Source organism: Pristis pectinata, chromosome 3, assembly GCF_009764475.1.
Source record: "Pristis pectinata isolate sPriPec2 chromosome 3, sPriPec2.1.pri, whole genome shotgun sequence".
Lineage (NCBI taxonomy): Eukaryota > Metazoa > Chordata > Chondrichthyes > Rhinopristiformes > Pristidae > Pristis > Pristis pectinata.
The window spans coordinates 4,069,683-4,087,100 of record NC_067407.1 but is presented as its reverse complement, the minus strand read 5'-3'; the positions used below and the strand labels follow the sequence as shown (position 1 = coordinate 4,087,100).

At 45.9% G+C, this 17,418-nt stretch overlaps 1 protein-coding gene across 1 annotated transcript in view; it reads left to right on the top strand.

Annotated features, from left to right (window-relative positions):
• The window catches only part of dnase2b (deoxyribonuclease II beta), a 40,458-nt gene continuing 23,040 nt past the window's right edge, over positions 1-17,418 (top strand). The window contains exons 1-3 of the mRNA XM_052010676.1: positions 1-109; positions 10,185-10,248; positions 15,323-15,500. Coding sequence (XP_051866636.1) covers positions 52-109; positions 10,185-10,248; positions 15,323-15,500 — 300 coding nt within the window. The 5' untranslated portion in view covers positions 1-51. The remainder of the gene's footprint in view (positions 110-10,184; positions 10,249-15,322; positions 15,501-17,418) is intronic.

Here is a 17,418-nt window from a genome sequence, read left to right as displayed (position 1 = left end):
CGAAAAGTGTTTTCTATCCTAATTCTGTTCTTTCTTGTATAATTTTGTATAATGCGTGATGTCGTGGATGTTGTGAATCTGACGCTGTGTACCTGTGATGCTGCTGCAAGTAAGTTTTTCATTGCACCTGTGCACACATGCAGTTGTGCAGATGACAATAAACTTGACTTTTTGCTCAGATATGATATTACAGTGGGACGGACACAAAGAAGCTCACCTCCTCCAGAAATGCAAGTACTCTGCTTGCCTCCAACTCTAACCTACTGCGAAGATCCCACTTTCCAAATTCTTCTGTCCTGTCCTTGCCAGCTACATCTTTCCCTGTCTGCGCTCTAAACTTTGGAATTCTTTCCTCAGGAGCTGGAACTCCTCCCACCCCTCTGCAGAAAACCTTTCAGAAGCATTCCATAATGTCCTCTTGTGAGCATAGGAGCAGGAGCAGGCCACTCGGCCCCTGGGCTACCATTTAATAGGATCAGGACCATTCTGACTGTGACCTTGATCCTCATACCCGTCAACACCCCAGTAACCTTACACCTCCTTGATTAGGAAGAATCCATCTAATCTGCCTTAAAAAAAGACTCAGCTTCCACCGTCTTTTGAGGAAGAGAGTTCCAAACACTCATAACCCTCAGAGATAAAGAATTTCACCTCACTTCCATCTTAAGAGGGCAACCCTTTATTTGTAAACAGTGAAACCTAGTTGTAGTAGACATATCCTCTCTGCGTCCACCCTCAATGTTTCACGCCCTTTCATTCTTCTTAACCAGATGATACGAGCCAAGCCTGTCCAATCTTTCCTCATAAAATAGCATTACCTTGAACTTTCTTGTGGGTTTTTTTATGCGAAAATGGGTGGAAAGATATGTTGTGATGGGGACATTGTGATTTTGCAATGGGATATAGATAGATAGGGTGATTGGGTGAAAATCTGGCAAATGGAGATTGTTGCAGGGAAGTGTGAGGTCATATATCTGGGATCAAGAGCATATGGAGGAATTTAAAATAGAGGGATATGTGGGAGGAAGGGGTTAGATAGTCTTAGGCGAGGTTTAAAGGTTGGCACAACATTGTGGGCTGAAGGGACTGTATTGTGCTGTACTGTTCTATGAGTCTTAGAGGAATCAAAAGGTGGATTATTATCTAAATGGAGACAGGCTGCAAATGGGTGAAGTTCAGAGGGATCTAGGTGCACTGGTGCATGAATCACAAAAAACTAACAGGCAGGTCCAGCAAGTCGTTAAGAAGGCATACGACCTGTTGGCCTTTATTGCAAAGAGGCTGGAGTTTAAGAAGAGGGAGGTCTTGTTACATTTGTGTACAGGGTGTTGGTGAGGACTCTTCTGGAATACTGTGCACAGTTTTGACCTCCTTATGTAAGAAAAGATGTAGTAACGTTGCAGGCAGTCCAAGGGAGATTCACCAGGCTAATTCTTGGGATGAGAGGGATGTCCTCTGAAGAGAGGCTGAAGAGTTTGGGTCTGTATTTCTTGGAGTTTAGAAGAATGAGGGGTGAACTTATTCAAAGTGTAGTGGTTAGCGTAACGCTATTACAGCGCCAGCGACCCAGGTTCAAATCCAGCTACTGTCCATGAGGAGTTTGTATATTCTCCCCTTGTCTGCGTGAGTTTCCTCCAGGTGCTCCGGTTTCCTCCCACATTCCAGAGACGTACAGGTTAGGAAGTTGTGGGCATGCTATGTTGGCACCGGAAGCTTGGCAACACTTGCGGGCTGCCCCCAGAACACTACGCAAAAAGATCTATTTAACAGCGTGTTTTGATGTACGTGTGACTAATAAAGGTATCTTATCTTAGATTCTAAGGGGGTTTGCCAGGGTAGATGTTAAGATGTTTTCACTAATGGGTGAATCATGAACAAGGGCACATAAGGGGGCTGCTTATTTAAAACTGAGGTGTGCAGAAATTTCTTCTCTCAGAGGGAAGTGAATCTCTGGAATTCTTTGCCCCCGAGAGTGGTGGAGGCCAGATCATCGGATATATTTAAGGTGGAGAGAGATAAATATTTCAATGATCGAGGACATAAGGTTATGGGGAACGGGCACAGAAGGAGTTAAGAACATTGAACATAGGACAGTATAGCACAGTACAGGCCCTTTGGCCCACAATGTTGTGATGACCTTTAAACCTCACCTAAGACCATCTAACCCCTTCCTCCCACATATCCCTCTATTTTAAATTCCTCCATATGCTTATCTCTTGAATTTGACCAATGTACCTACCTCCAACACTGCCCCAGGCAGCGCATTCCATGCCCCAACCACTCTCTGGGTAAAAAACCTTCCTCTGACATCTCCCTTGAACTTCCCACCCATTACTTTAAAGCCATGCCCTTTTGCATTGAGCATTGGTGCCCTGGGAAAGAGGCGCTGGCTGTCCACTCTATCTATTCCTCTTAATATTCTGTACACCTCTATCATGTCTCCCCTCATCCTCCTTCTCTCCAAAGAGTAAAGCCCTAGCTCCCTTAGTCTCTCCTCATAATGCATATTCTCTAAACCAGGCAGCATCCTGGTAAATCTCCCCTGCATCCTCTCCAATGCTTCCACATCCTTCCTATAATGAGGCGACCAGAACTGGACACAGTACTCTAAGTGTGGTCTAACCAGAGTTTTGTAGAGCTGCATCATTACTTCGCGGCTCTTGAACTCAATCCCTCGACTTATGAAAGCTAACACCCCATAAGCTTTCTTAACTATCCTATCCACCTGTGAGGCAACTTTCAGGGATCTGTGGATATGGACCCCTAGATCCCTCTGCTCCCCGAAACCAGGCTTGAAGCCCCGAGTGGCCTCCTTCTGCTCCTATTTCCTGGTGTTCTTGTCTCTGGTAGTCGTGCTGCGATGCATCTGAGGTATCTCACTGTGTGAAAGGCACAGCAAGAATGTTGTTGTAATCTGGTCCAGGTCCAAACCGTTGCAGTCAATAGGATGGGAAAAGGGCAACCAGTTAACCATGAAAATCAAAACCAAAAAGCCTGCAGACAATGGAACTCTGAAACACAAAGAGAAAATGCTCAACAGGTCAGGCAGCATCCGTGGAAAGAGAAACCATCAATGTTTTGTGTCTGTGACCCTATGTCAGAACTGGGAAAGTGAGGGATGCAAATTAGCTTTCAGTAGGAGACAGGGTAGGAGGGATGTGCAGAACAAAGGGAGTGTCTGTAATCGGAGAAGGTTCCTCTCACTGCAATAGTGTCTGACCTGCTTAGTTTTTCCAGCATTTTCCATTTTCCATTTATCTCTCATTTCACCTGCATAGGTCTGGCGTGCTGGGCAGGTCCATCATCTTATCATTAAGAACTCTTTGCACAGACCAGGATGATTAAAGTGCTGGTAACTGCCCCCATTCAGCCTCGACCATGAAAGCTCCCCAACCGCTCTACTTCCTCAGGAGGCTAAAGAAGTTTGGCATGTCCCCGCCCGACCATCACCAATCTTTATCGATACACCATAGAAAGCATCCTAATCAGATGCATCACGGCTTGGTATGGCAACTGCTCTGCCCGAGACCACAAGAAACTGCAGAGAGTTGTGGATACAGCCCCACGCATCATAGAAACCAGCCTCTCCTCTATGGATTATGTCTACACTTCATGCTACCTTGGTAAAGCAGCCAACATAATCAAAAACCCTCCCACCCCGGACATTCTCTCTTCTCCCCCCTCCTGTTGGGCAAAAGATACAAAAGCCTGAAAGCACGTACCACCAGGCTCAAGGAGTCCTGAAGAAGGGTCCTGACCTGAAACGTTGACCACCTGCTTTTCTCCACGGATGCTGCCTGGCCTGCTGAGTTCCTCCAGCATCATCGTGTTTTTCATCAAGAACAGCTTCTATCCCCTTGTTATAAGATTATTGAATGGTCCCCTTGTACGATAAAATGGACTCTTGACCTGACAATCTACCTCATTATGGCCCTACACATTGTCTGCCTGCATCGCACTTTCTCTGTAACTGTAACACTTCATTCTGCATTCTGTTATTGTTTTCCCTTGTACTGCCTCGATGCACTGATGTGATGAAATGATCTGTATGGATGGCATGCAAAACAATGCTTCTCACTGTACCTCGATACATGTGACAGTAATAAACCAATTTACCACAGATACTGCCTGACCTGCTCAGCTTCCCAGCATTTTCTGTTTTTGTAGCCAATTAACCATCACTCATTTCATGCTATCGTTCACTGTCAAGAACCACCCCCTCTGTGTGGGCAGTGAAGTTTGACACTCGAAGTCAGCAATCTCACAGGCAGGGAGCTTGCACCCCTCTCTCGCAGCCCAAGAGAATGCACTCTTCAGTTCTGAGTAGGACAGGCTGAAGGAGACACAATTAAAGATCCCCAAGAGATGTCTGGGTACAAAAATATACAATGTTTGCCTAAAGTGTTTCACTTCTCCTGCATGTTAGGCGCAGGTGAGGGGTTAAACTTCAGATTTTTTTGTGAAGTTTTATCACCCAAGATTTTGGATGTGGTAACAATGGTTAAATGACTGGACTTTTTATCCAGAGGGCTGCTCAGTTGGTCCAGAGTCAATGGTTCAAATCCCACCATGAACTGGCAATTTAAATTCAAGGACACAAAGTCCGCGTGATCCACCGACTTAATATCTCTGGATCCGCGCACTTGCGTGGTTGGCTGGGTGTGGCTGGGAGTGTTGGTAGGTACAGTCCGTCCTCTGGAGCTCTCTCCAGTGGCATTGGGTTCATTCTGTTTGGAATAAGATGGATTGCTTTTGATGTCTTGTGCTCTCAAGTAGAACAAAGAACATAGAACAGAACAGCACAGGAATAGTCCATTCGGCCCACAATGTCTGTGCCGACCATGATGCCAATCGAAACTAATCCCATCTGCCTTCACATATCCTTCCATTCCCTGCCAGTTCATGTGCCTGCTTAAATGCCTGTTGAACACTGGTATTGTATCTGCCTCCATCACCTCCCCTGGCAGCATGTTCAGGTATCTACCACTCTCTGAGTAAAAAACTTGCCTTGTAAATCTCCTTTAAGCTTTACCTCTCTCACCTTAAACCTATGCCCTCTAGTATTTGATGGTTCCAGCCCAGGAGAAAGACTGTCTATCCTATCTATGCCTCTCATAATTTTATAAACCTCTATCAGGTCTCCCTTCAGCCTCCGATGCTCCAGAGAAAACAACCCAAGTTTGTGCACCCTCTCCCTATAGCTAATACTCTGCAATCCAAGCAACATCCTGGTGAACCTCTTCTGAACCCTCTACAAAGCCCGCAACAGAAATGCCAATGGATGGTGTGTGGTCAGAGCCAGGGTTGGGGTGGCTTTGACCAGTTGAAACCAACAAGCTGAAACTTACATGCCAGTTGTTCCCTCCCTAGGGGCACCGATCGCTGGACGTTGCTGCAGTTGTCAGATGTCTTTGTGGTATCCCCTTTTATTTGTTATCAGTGGGAAGTCCATGCCCCTATCCCTCAAGAATAACAAGGATTCGGTGTAATTAGACAAGGAAGGACAAAAGATTATTGTCATTAATACCGTTGTTGGCCACAGGTGAAGTACTGGAAGACTGGAGGGGGGCTAATGTTGTACCTATATTTAAGGAGGGCTGCAAGGACAAGCCAGGGAACTACAGGCCTGTGAGCCTAACACCAGTAGTGGGGAAGTTACTGGAGGGGATTCTGAGGGACAGGAACTCCTGGCATTTGGGCGGGCAAGGACAGATTAGGGACAGTCAGCATGGCTTTATTTGTGGGAGGTCATCTCCCACTAATTTGATTGAGGTTTTGAGGAGGCGACCAAGAGAATTGATGGGGGCAAGGTCATGGAAAAACTACTGGACCTACTAAACCATTACATTCACCTGTGATCTTCCAGGGAGGAAATGTGGCTGATATGTGACTCCAGACCCATTAATATAATTGACCCTTATCTGCTGCACTCAGATTCAGATTGGTTTCTTGTCAGATCCACCAGGTTACAATGAAATTCCTTGCTCCTGCTATTCTACTGTGATCTGCACTTGTGCAGTGTGATAGCAAGTTGGCTACAAAGCAGACAGTTAGGGTTAAAGACAGTTACCAGGGCTGGCGACTGATAAAGTGGGCTCAACAAGGATCGAGGATAAGATAAGATCTCTTTATTAGTCACATGTACATTGAAACACACAGTGAAATGCATCTTTTACGTAGAAGTGTTCTAGGGGCAGCCCGCAAGTGTCACCACACTTCCGGCGCCAACATGGCATGCCCACAACTTCCTAACCCGTACGTCTTCGGAATGTGGGAGGAAACCGGAGCACCCGGAGGAAACCCACGCAGACACGGGGAGAACGTACAAACTCGTTACAAGACAGCGGCCGGAATTGAACCCGGGTCGCTGGTGCTGTAATAGCATTACGCTAACCGCTACACTACCGTGCCTATAATACAACATAGAACACTACAGCACAGTACAGGCCCTTCGGCCCACAATGTTGTGCCGACATTTTTTCCTGCTCTAAGATCTACTTAACCCTTCCTTCCCACATAGCCCCCTATTTAAAGTGATTTATGCACAATATTAGCCTTTTAAAAGATTTATTGTTAAAACAAAAAGATTGATGATGTAAAATGTATCACCAGCTCAGGTGTGAAGAAATCAAAAGCAATTTTTAAATCGCTCTTTGCAGGGGTGGTATTGGGGGAGTTGGTTATTTTTACTAAATAATGAAAAGTTAAAGCTCTGGAGATACCTCATGTCAAAATACTGACAGGATGATTTTAAAGCAAAGTTAATGCCAACCAAATGCCCACCTGAGCTAATCCCATTTGCCTGCATTTGGCCCAAGTCCCTCCAAACCTTTCCTATCCATGGGCCTGTCCAAAGGACTTTAATATATTGTTATTATATCTGCCTCCACCACTTCCACAGAATCAGAATCAGGTTTGTTATCACTGACACATGTCATGAAATGTGTTGTTTTGTGGCAGCAGTACAGAGCAAGACATAAAAATTACTATAAGTTACAAAAATAAATAAATAGTGCAAAAGAGGAATAACGAGGTAGTGTTCATGGGTTCATGGACCGTTCAGAAATCTGATGGCGGAGGGGAAGAAGCTGTTCCTGAATCGCTGAGTGTGGGTCTTCAGGCTCCTGTGCCTCCTCCCCGATGGTAGTAACGAGAAGAGGGCGTGTCCCGGGCGGTGATGCAACCAGTCAGAATGATCTCCACTGTACATCTATAGAAATTTGCAAGAATTTTTGTTGACATACCGAATCTCCTCAAACTCCAAATGAAGTAGAGCCACTGGCGTGCCTTCTTCATGATTGCATCAACGTGTCGGGCCCAGGATAGATCCTCTGAGATGTTGACGGCCAGGAACTTGAAGCTGCTTGGCCTTTCCACTGCCAACCCCTCAATGAAGACTGACAGTTGGTTCCGTATACCCACCACCCTCTGTGTGAAAAACTTGCCCCTCAGGTCCCCTTTAAATCTTTCCTCTCCCACTACCCTGGGACAAAGACCGAGACCATCTACCCTGTCTGTGCTCCTCATCATTTTATAAATGTCTATAACCTCAGCCTCCTTCGCCCTGGGGAAACAGTCCCAGCCCATCCAGTCTCTCCTTATAGCGCAAGCCCTCCAGTCCAGGCAACATCCATGTGAATCTTTCCTGTACCGCCTGTAGCTTAATCACAGCCTTCCTGTAGTGTGACGGCCAGAATTGTACACAATACTCCTAGTGCAGCCTACCCAATACCTTGTGCAACTTTAACATGACATCTTGTTCCCAGTCCCTCATCCGATGAAGGCAAGCATACCATATGACTTCTTCACCACCCTGTCTACCTGTTGCCACTTTCAGGGAAGTGTACACTTGTACCCCTAACTCTCTCTGTTCTAAAACACTACAAATGATTTGAATGCGAATGCTTGATCAGTAAGTTTGCGGATGACACGAAATTAGGAGGTGGTGTTGGTAGTGGAGAAGGTCATCGTAGATCACAGGGGGATCTCGATCAGTTCGGGAAGTGGGCCATGGAGTGGCAAATGAATTTCAATACAGGTAAGTGTGAGGTGATGCATTTCGGAAAGTCAAATCAGTGTAGGATTTATATTGTGAACAGTAGGACACTAGGGAGTGTAATGGAACAGAGGGACCTAGGAGTACAAGTGCATAGTTCGTTGAAAGCAGCGTCACAGGTAGACAGGGTGGTGAAAAAGGCGTTTAGCACGCTGGCCTTCATCAGTCAGGGCACTGAGTACAGGAGTTGGGACATTATGTTGCAGTTGTATAAGTCATTGGTGAGGCTGCACTTGGAGCACTGTGGACAGTTTTGGTCACCGCGTTATAGGAAAGACGTGGTTAAACTGGAAAGAGTGCAGAGAAGATTTACGAGGTTGTTGCCAGGACTCGAGGGACTGGGTTATAGGGAGAGGTTGGCCAGGGTAGGTCTTTATTCCCTGGAACGTAGGAGAATGAGGGGCGACCTTACAGAAGTTTTTAAAATTCTGAGAGTCATAGATAAGGTGGACAGTAACAGTCTTTTCCCCAGGGTAGGGGAGTCCAAAACCAGGTGCATAGGTTTAGGGTGAGAGGGGAAAAGGGACCTGAGGGGCAACTTTTTCACGCAGACGGTGGTGAGTATATGGAACGAGCTGCCAGAGGAAGTGGGTGAGGCAGGTACAACAGTATCATTTAAGAAGAACTTGGACAGGTACGTGGAGGGGCGGGGCTTGGAGGGATATGGGCCGGACGCAGGAAATTGGGACTAGTTGGGCGGGCACTGTGGTTAGCATGGACTGGTTGGGCCGAAGGGCCTGTATCTGTGCTGTATTACTCTATGACACTATGACTCTACAACCCAGGGCCCTGCCATTCACTGTGTATGTCCTGCCCAAAATGCATCACTTCGCACTTGTCCGAGTTCAATTCCATCTGTCATTCTCTTACCCACTTTCCCAGTTGATCCAGATCCTGTTGTAACCTTAGACGACCTTCACTGTCCACCACACCACTGATTCTGGTGTGACCTGCACACTTACTGATCATGCCACCTACACTCTTAGCCAAATTTTAATGTCAATGACAAACACAGGAGTGGCACACCAGTGGTCACACACTTCCAATCTGAAAAACAACCCTCCACTACCACCCTCTACCTCCTACCACCAGGCAAGTTTTGTATCCAATTGGCCAGCACACCTTGGATCCCATGTGTTCTCACCTTCTGGATCAGCGTACCATGCGGATAACTTCCAGCGGCCTGCCCTCATCAACCCTCTTGGACACCTTTTCAAAAAACTCGATCAAATTCATCAGACACAATTTCCCATGCATGAAACTACACCTTCACTTCAATTGCCCGAACCAGGCTCAGATGAAGGGCAGATGGTGCTGTTATATGGTGGCGATTTAAAGATTGTATGCATGACCTTCCCCCAGGACCAGACCTACTGATGGTTCAGCACACTCTGGCCAAGGTGCGGGCAAGGGAGGCTGAGAGCCATGTTGGCTGAGTTGTCTCCACTGGGATCCATTCAGAGAGGGAATGTCAGAGGGAATGAGTTCCTAGATTCAACAGGGAACAGGAAACAGAAACTGTTGTGACGAGATGATCTGTATGGATGACACACAAAACAAAGTTTTTCACTGTACATGTGACAATAATAAACCAATTTGCCAATTTACTTGCTGGATGATTGGAGTTTTGCTGTACATTGTGTCTGTATACCTTTAAGAACTACGTTCACCATGCGGTATGACTTTGGATGCATTGGTGTATCAGCCACTGCAGTTGGTTGCGTGATTTTCATCTTCAATGAAGGACAAATGGCTAAGAGCTTGGTGTGGTTCACTGGTCTTTCAAACTGGTGAAGACGCTCGAAACTCCACAGTGTGAGGGTGTCACAGCTCAGCTGCATTCTAACTGTCTGACCGTGTTGTTCTGAAGATGTCGATCTCCCCGGGCATGTGAAAGACAAACAAATCCCGAGCGCAGCAGGATTTGTGTAAAGAGGAACCGGTGACTTGACTAATTGACCACAGTGTCACTTCTGCTTTCACAGAGAAATTCGGTGGATCGAATCTGGCTGGTGAGAGCTTCTTCTGCAGGAGCTGAACAAGTGACAGTGAGAGGATTGGATTGTTAATTGAGCAGCTCCTGAAATGAAGGCAGAAGCTCTCTGTAATCTGCTCTTTCTGATAACAGGTCACGTCGGTCCCAGTGTCGCTGAGATCTCCTGCAGAAATGAATTGGGCCAAGCAGTGGATTGGTGAGTACAAATCAGATGGCTGTACATGGAACATACAACACAGGAACAGGCCATTTGACCCCACCAGTCCATGCTAGTATTTTCTCCACTTAAGCCTCTTTCTGTCTTTCTTCATCTAAATGAGTAGTCTAGGACTTCATTCCTTGGAATGTGGGAGATTGAGGAGTGACCTTATAGAGGTGTATAAAGTCATGAGGGGCATAGATAGGGTGAATGCACACAGTCTGTTTCCCAGGGTTGGGGAATCAAAAACTAGAGGGCACAGGTTTAAGGTGAGTGGTGAAAGATTTAAAAGGGACCTGAGGGGCAACTTCTTCACACAAAGAGTGGTCAGTATATTGGAACGAGCTGCCAGAGGAAGTGGTTGAGGCAGGTACAATAACAACATTTAAAAGACACTTGGATAAGTACATGGATAGGAGAGATTTGGAGGGATATGGGCCAAACGCGGGCAAACGAGACTAGCTTGTGGGCACCATGGTGGGCATGGATGAGATGGGCTGAAGGGCCTATTTCCATGCTGTATTGCTCTCTGACTCTAAATCCATCAGCGAGACCCTCTGTATATTCCCTTCTATCTCATGGGCTTGTTCAGCTTCACCTTAATCCCTCTCCCTTTCTTCGCCAACTCGTTTCCCTCTTTCCCAGTTCTGATGAAGGGTCCTGGATCTGAAAGATTAACTGTTTCTCTCTCCACAGGTGCTGACTGACCTGCTGAGTGTTTCCAGCATTTTCTTTTTTATTTCAGATTTCCAGCAACTGCAATTTTCTCCTTCAACCCATCCATACCAGTCACTTGGCATTCAGGATGAAGTAGCTAATTGGATTCAACATTGGCTTAGAGGGAGAAGCCAGATAGTGGTAGTGGATGGTTGTCTCTCTGACTGGAGGCCTGTGACTAGTGGTGTGCTGCAGGGATCGGTGCTGGGTCTGTTGTTGTTTCTCATCTATATTAATGATTTAGATGATAATGTGGTAAACTGGATCAGCAAATTTGCAGATGAAACCAAGATTGGAGGCGTAGTGGACAGCGAGGAAGGCTATCGAAGCTTGCAGCGTGATCTTGACCAGCTGGGAAAATGGACTGAAAAATTTCAGATGGAATTTAATGCAGACAAGTGTGAGGTGATGCACTTTGGGAGGACAAACCAAGGTAAGACTTGTACAGTGAATGGTAGGGCTCTGAGGTGTGCGGTAGGACAGAGGGACCTGGGAATACAGATCCATAATTCCTTGAAAGTGGCGTCACAGGTAGATAGGGTCGTAAAGAGAGCTTTTGGCATATTGGCCTTCATAAATCAGGGCATTGAGTACAGGGGTTGACCAGTGGTGTACCACAGGGATCAGTGCTGGGACCCTTGTAGTTTGTGATAAATATTGTTGATCTGGATGTGAACGTAGGAGGTGTGATTCGTAAATCTGTGGATGACACAAAAGTTAATGGTGTTGTGGACAGCGAGGAAGGTTGTGTAAGGCTAGATATCGATCAGATGGAAAGTTGGGCAGAGTGTTGGCAGATGCAATTTAATCCTGACAAGTGTGAGATGATGCATTTTGGCATTAAATTGGAGCATTAAGGAATATTGATGCAGAGAAGACTTTTTTCCTGATGCCTTCAACCTGAAGTGTCGACAGTTCTTCTCCCCCCCCCCACATATGCTGCTCGACCCGCTGGGATCCCCCAGCAGATTGCGCGTTGCTCCAGATTGTTCTTCCTTTTCTGATTCCCAGCAGGCCTGATATCATCCCGATAAACCTCTGCATCCTCTCCCATGCCTTTTGATGATATGGCAACAAGAACTGTACACAGTACCCCACCTGTGCTGTAACCAAGTCTCAAAGCAGGCGTTAAATGTCAAAGGTGTCAAAGTCAAGTTTATTGTCAGATGCACAGGTACATGTATGCACAAGTACAAACTTACTTGCAGCAGCATCATAGGAACGTAGCATCAGGTACAAAACATTCACAAGAAAAACATAAATTAAACATAAATTATACAAGAAAACACAATTAGAACAGCAAAAAACAAAGTCAATTGTAGTGGTCAATGTGTTGTTATTCTGCAGTGATTAAGATTGTGCCGGTTGGTTCAAGAACCAAATGGTTGAAGGGAAGTAGCTGTTCCCAAACCTGGTGGTGTGGGACTTCAGGCTTCTGTGATGCATCCGGATAGAATGGTTTCTCTGGTGCATCGATAAAAATTGGTGAGGGTCAAAGGGGACATGCCAAATTTCTTTAGCCTCCTGAGGAAGTGGAAGAGCTGGTGAGCTTTATTGGCCGTGGCGTCTCCGTGGTTGGACCAGGACAAGCTATTGGTGATGTTCGCTCCTAGGAACTTGGAGCTCTCAACCCTCTCGACCTCAGCACCATTGTAGACAGGAGTGTGTGCACTGACCCCCTTCCTGAAGCTCTTTTGTTTTGCAGGAGTAGCTCTACACTGCATTTCTTGCAGTCCAGCTGACCTGTGACTCTGTTGGTTCTGTGCCAGACTGTGAGCATCTGAAACAAAATATTCCCTGGCGCTGGCATTCCTATTGCTTGGCAAACATCTTGCGCATGAAGGAAGCTTCCTGCAATTAAGGGATGGTGGAGAGTGAGTGAGAATTTTTTGTGAATGAGGTGGTTTGTCTGCCAGACTCAGGGGATCACTGTGCTTCATTTATGCCACATGTTCCAAGCACCGGGTGTTAACGTTGGTCAACAGTAAGTGAATTCATTTCACTTTGGAATCTTTTGGTTTAAGGAAACCATTTTCTGCACAGAAGCAGCTGAGGCAGCCATTGTCTTCAGGTGAAGTGAGCAGGGGAGGGTTGGGCGATGATTAGACCAATTGCTTTGCATCAGTATTTACCAAGGAGAAGGACGTGGAGGTTTATTCCTCCCAGACTGGCACACATCTTACACTCATTCTGCATGCTAATTATGTTAAAGTCAAGGTCTAAGTTGAGTTTATAGTCACATGCACAAGTCCATGTGTGCACAGGTGCAATGAAAAACTTACTTGCAGCAGCATCACAGGCACAGAGCATCAGATAAGCAGCATTCACAAGGAAAACATAAATTAAACATAAATTATACACAATTTTTACAAGAAAGAACACAATTAGAGCAAAAAAAAGTACAGTCTAGAACAAAGTGGTCATAGTGTTGCTAAACTCTAGTGATTAGGGTTGTGCCGGTTGGTTGAAGGGAAGTAGCTGTTCTAGAACCTGGTGGTGTGGGACTTCAGGCTTCTGTACCTCCCGCCCGCTGGTAGCTGCGGGAAGATGGCACGGCCCAGGTGGTGGGGACCTTTGATGATGGATGTTGCCTTCTTGAGGCAGCGCCTCCTGTAGATACTCCCGATGGTGGGGAGGGATGTGCCCGTGATGTACTGGGCTGAGTCCACCACTCCCTCCAGCTTCTTACATTCCTGCACATTCGAATTGCCGTCCCAGACCACGACGCGGCCAGCCGGGATACTCTCAACAGTACATCTGTCAAAGTCTTTTGGAGTGTTTGGTGACAAGCCGAATATCCTTAACCTCCTAAGAAAGTAGAGAGACTGGTGCGCTTTCTGAAGGAGACTGTTTGGCCCATCATATCCATACTGGCTAAAGATAAAACTTTAAGTTAATTCTACTTCTCACCTCTGGGTCCATATCCAGATAAAAACAAAAACAGATCGGTAAGTTCCTCACCCCTCTCCATAATGGATTAGAATATGAAGAACACAAGATTTTTAATTATGATATGTAAATATTTGTGTGCATGTAAAATACATATTTTATGCATATAATAAAGAATGGCCACCTTGGATGTGTGTCATCATTCCACTGAATCATTGAGGGAGAATTATTTTGTGACTGATGGAAAGTTGAATCCTCACAGTTCCACAGAAGAGGGCAATTGAAGCAAGGCTGTGATCAGTGGTGATTGGACATTCTTGAGTTTTCTATGTTTCACCCTCTTATATGATTATAAGGGGCATAGATTAGGTAGATAGAGTCTTTTTCCCAGGGTAGAAATGTCAAATACTGGAGGGCATAGAGTCATAGAGTCATACAGCACGGAAACAGGCCCTTCGGCCCAACTCTTCCGTGGTGCCCACCAAGCTAGTCCCATTTGCCTGCGCTTGTCCCTTATGCTTCTAGACCTTTCCTATCCATATACTTACGGAAATGTCTTCTGAATGTTGTTATAGCTTTAAGGAGGAAAATTTAAACAAAATTTGTGAGGTAAGTTATTTACACAGAGAGTGGTGGGTGCCAGGAATGTGCTGTCAGGGGAGGTGGTGGAGGCAGATACAATAGGGACGTTTAAGAGGCATTTAGACAGGCAGGGAATGGAGGGATATGGATCATTGTTGGGGCACGGTAGCGTAGTTAGCATAACACTATTACAGCGCCAGTGACCCGGGTCCAATTCCGGCCTCTGTCTGTAAGGAGTTTGTACGTTCTCCCCGTGTCTGCGTGGGTTTCCTCCGGGTGCTCCGGTTTTCTCCCACATTCCAAAGACGTACGCATTAGGAAGTTGTGGGCATGCTATGTTGGCGCCGGAAGCGTGGCGACACTTGCGGGCTGCCCCCAGAACACTCAACGCAAAAGATGTATTTCACTGTGTGTTTTGACGTACGTGTGACTAATAAAGATATCTTATGATGGGATTAGTTTAATTTCGCATTAAGGACCCAAGGACAGTTTCTATCCCACTGTCATAAGACAATCAAAAAGTCCCCTAGTACGATAAAATGGACTCTTGACCTCACAATCTACCTCGTTGTGGCCTTGCACCTTACTGTCTGCCTGCACTGTACTTTCTCTGTAACTGTAACACTTTATTCTGCATTCTGTTACTGTTTTCCCTTGTACTACCTCAATGTACTGATGTGATGAAATGATCTGTATGGACGGACGGCATGCAAAACAGAGTTTTTCACTGTATCTCAGTACATGTGACAATAATAAACCAATTTACCAATGTACCAAATTAAGACACCATCATGTTCCTGTGCTGTACTGGTCTAAATACTATGCACTATGTACCGTTTATCTGATTTCCTTCTATCTTTTCTCCCATGCCTCTTTGCCATAGGTTTGCTATGTACAAGTTGCCCAGGCACATGGAACATGAAGCAGCTGGGCTGGGGCTGCGGTATATGTACCTGGATCCATCGACTGTAGACTGGCAGCAAGGCAAATTCCTGGTCAACGCGACAGAGAGTGCGGTGGGGAGAACCTTACAGCAGCTTTATTCAACATATAAGACAAAGGCAAGTGTAAACAGTGCACCGTGGCCAAACTGCGTCTACAGAAAGGAAACATGTCCCCTGGAGCATTCCATGCGTGTGGTGGTATAATGTTTAACTTATTAGAACCATAGAACCATAGAACACTACAGCACAGAAAACAGGCCATTCAGCCCTTCTAGTCTGTGCCGAAATTTTATTCTGCTAGTCCCATTGACCTGCACCCAGTCCATAATTCTCCATACCTCTCCTGTCCATGTATCTATCCAATTTATTCTTAAAACTTAAGAGTGAGCCCGCATTTACCACGTCAGATGGCAGCCCGTTCCATACTCCCACCACTCTTTGAGTAAAGAAGTTCCCCCTAATATTCCCCCTAAACCTTTCCCCCTTCACTCTAAAGCCATGTCCTCGCCAGAATGATGAGTTCAAATCCCACCAGGGAAAGAAATTCAAATAACTAATAAATATGGAATTTTTAAAAAAATCTAGCCTAACTGATGGAGATAACTGAATTGTTGCAAAACCCATCTGGTTCACTAATGGGCTTCAGGGGAGGTAACCCTGGTCAGGTCTGTGGTACCTGGAGGTATGTGGTCTGGTCGATATGTGACTCCAGACCCACTAACGTGGTTGACTCTTTCCAGTGAAGTGGCTCAGAATTGGTCATTGGTAAATTGGTTTATTATCGTCAAATGCACTGAGGTACAGTGAAAAACTTTGTTTTGCATGCCATCCATACAGAGCATTTCATTACAACAATACATTGAGGTAGTACAAGGGAAAACAATAACAGAATGCAGAGTAAAGTGTTACAGTCACAGAGAAAGTGCAGTGCAGGCAGTTCAAGGGCCATGACAAGGTAGATTGTGGTCAAGAGTCCATCTTATCGTACAAGGGGACCATTCAGTAGTCTTATAACAGTGGGATAGAAGCTGTCCTTGAGCCTGGTGGTCCGTGCTTTCAGGCTTTTGTATCTTCTGCCCGAAGGGAGGAGGGAGAAGAGAGAATGTCTGGGGTGGGTGGGGTCTTTGATTATGTTGGCAAATAAATGTTGACCTTGTCAGCAAACCTCCACATTCTGTGAGCCAACCAAATTATTCCTTCGGCACTTCAGGAGTAATTTGGGAATTTGGGAGTAACTGAGAAATTTTATCACCTCTCAGGCTCAGCATTTTCACTAGAAATTGATCTGCTAGATCTTGAAACAGTGAAGAGCACAAACCAAGAGAGGATGCTCGCATAATGCAGACCACACAATCCCTTCCAACGGCCGCAACCCCATGGAGTAACACTGGAGAGCCAAGCATTTAGGGTGGGATCATGTGGAGGCGAAAGTGGTCCCATCTTACATGGAATGATATTGTGTAGGGGGATTCAGCCCAACTGATACTGAGATTCCTCCACCTTCTTGTTGAGGCATCATGGGCAACCCATAAATCCACCTCTGATATTTGCTTCAGACATTCCCTGAGGGAATGAGTTCCACATTCCTACTGCTCCTGGGGTAAAGAGGTTTCTGCTGAATTCCTGGAGCAACACACAAAGGTCAGGCAGCATCTGTGGAGGGAAATGGACTGTTGACGTTTCATGTTGTGCTGAATTCCTTCCCTGTTCAATTAAAGACTACCTTACCCGGACTCTCCGACGGGGAAACCATGCTCTCCAAGTCCATTCTATCATAATTCATCCCACCTGATAGCTACAAGCTTGCAGTTTTGATACCTTCCTTGCAAATTGATAGGACGCAGAGCTGGGCTGAGAAATGGCAGATGGAGTTCAATCCGGAGAAGTGTGAAGTGGCACACTTTGGAAGGACAAATTCCAAGGCAGAGTACAAAGTTAATGGCAGGATTCTTGGCAGTGTGGAGGAGCAGAGGGATCTGGGGGTTCATATCCACAGATCCCTGAAAGTTGCCTCACAGGTGGATAGGATAGTTAA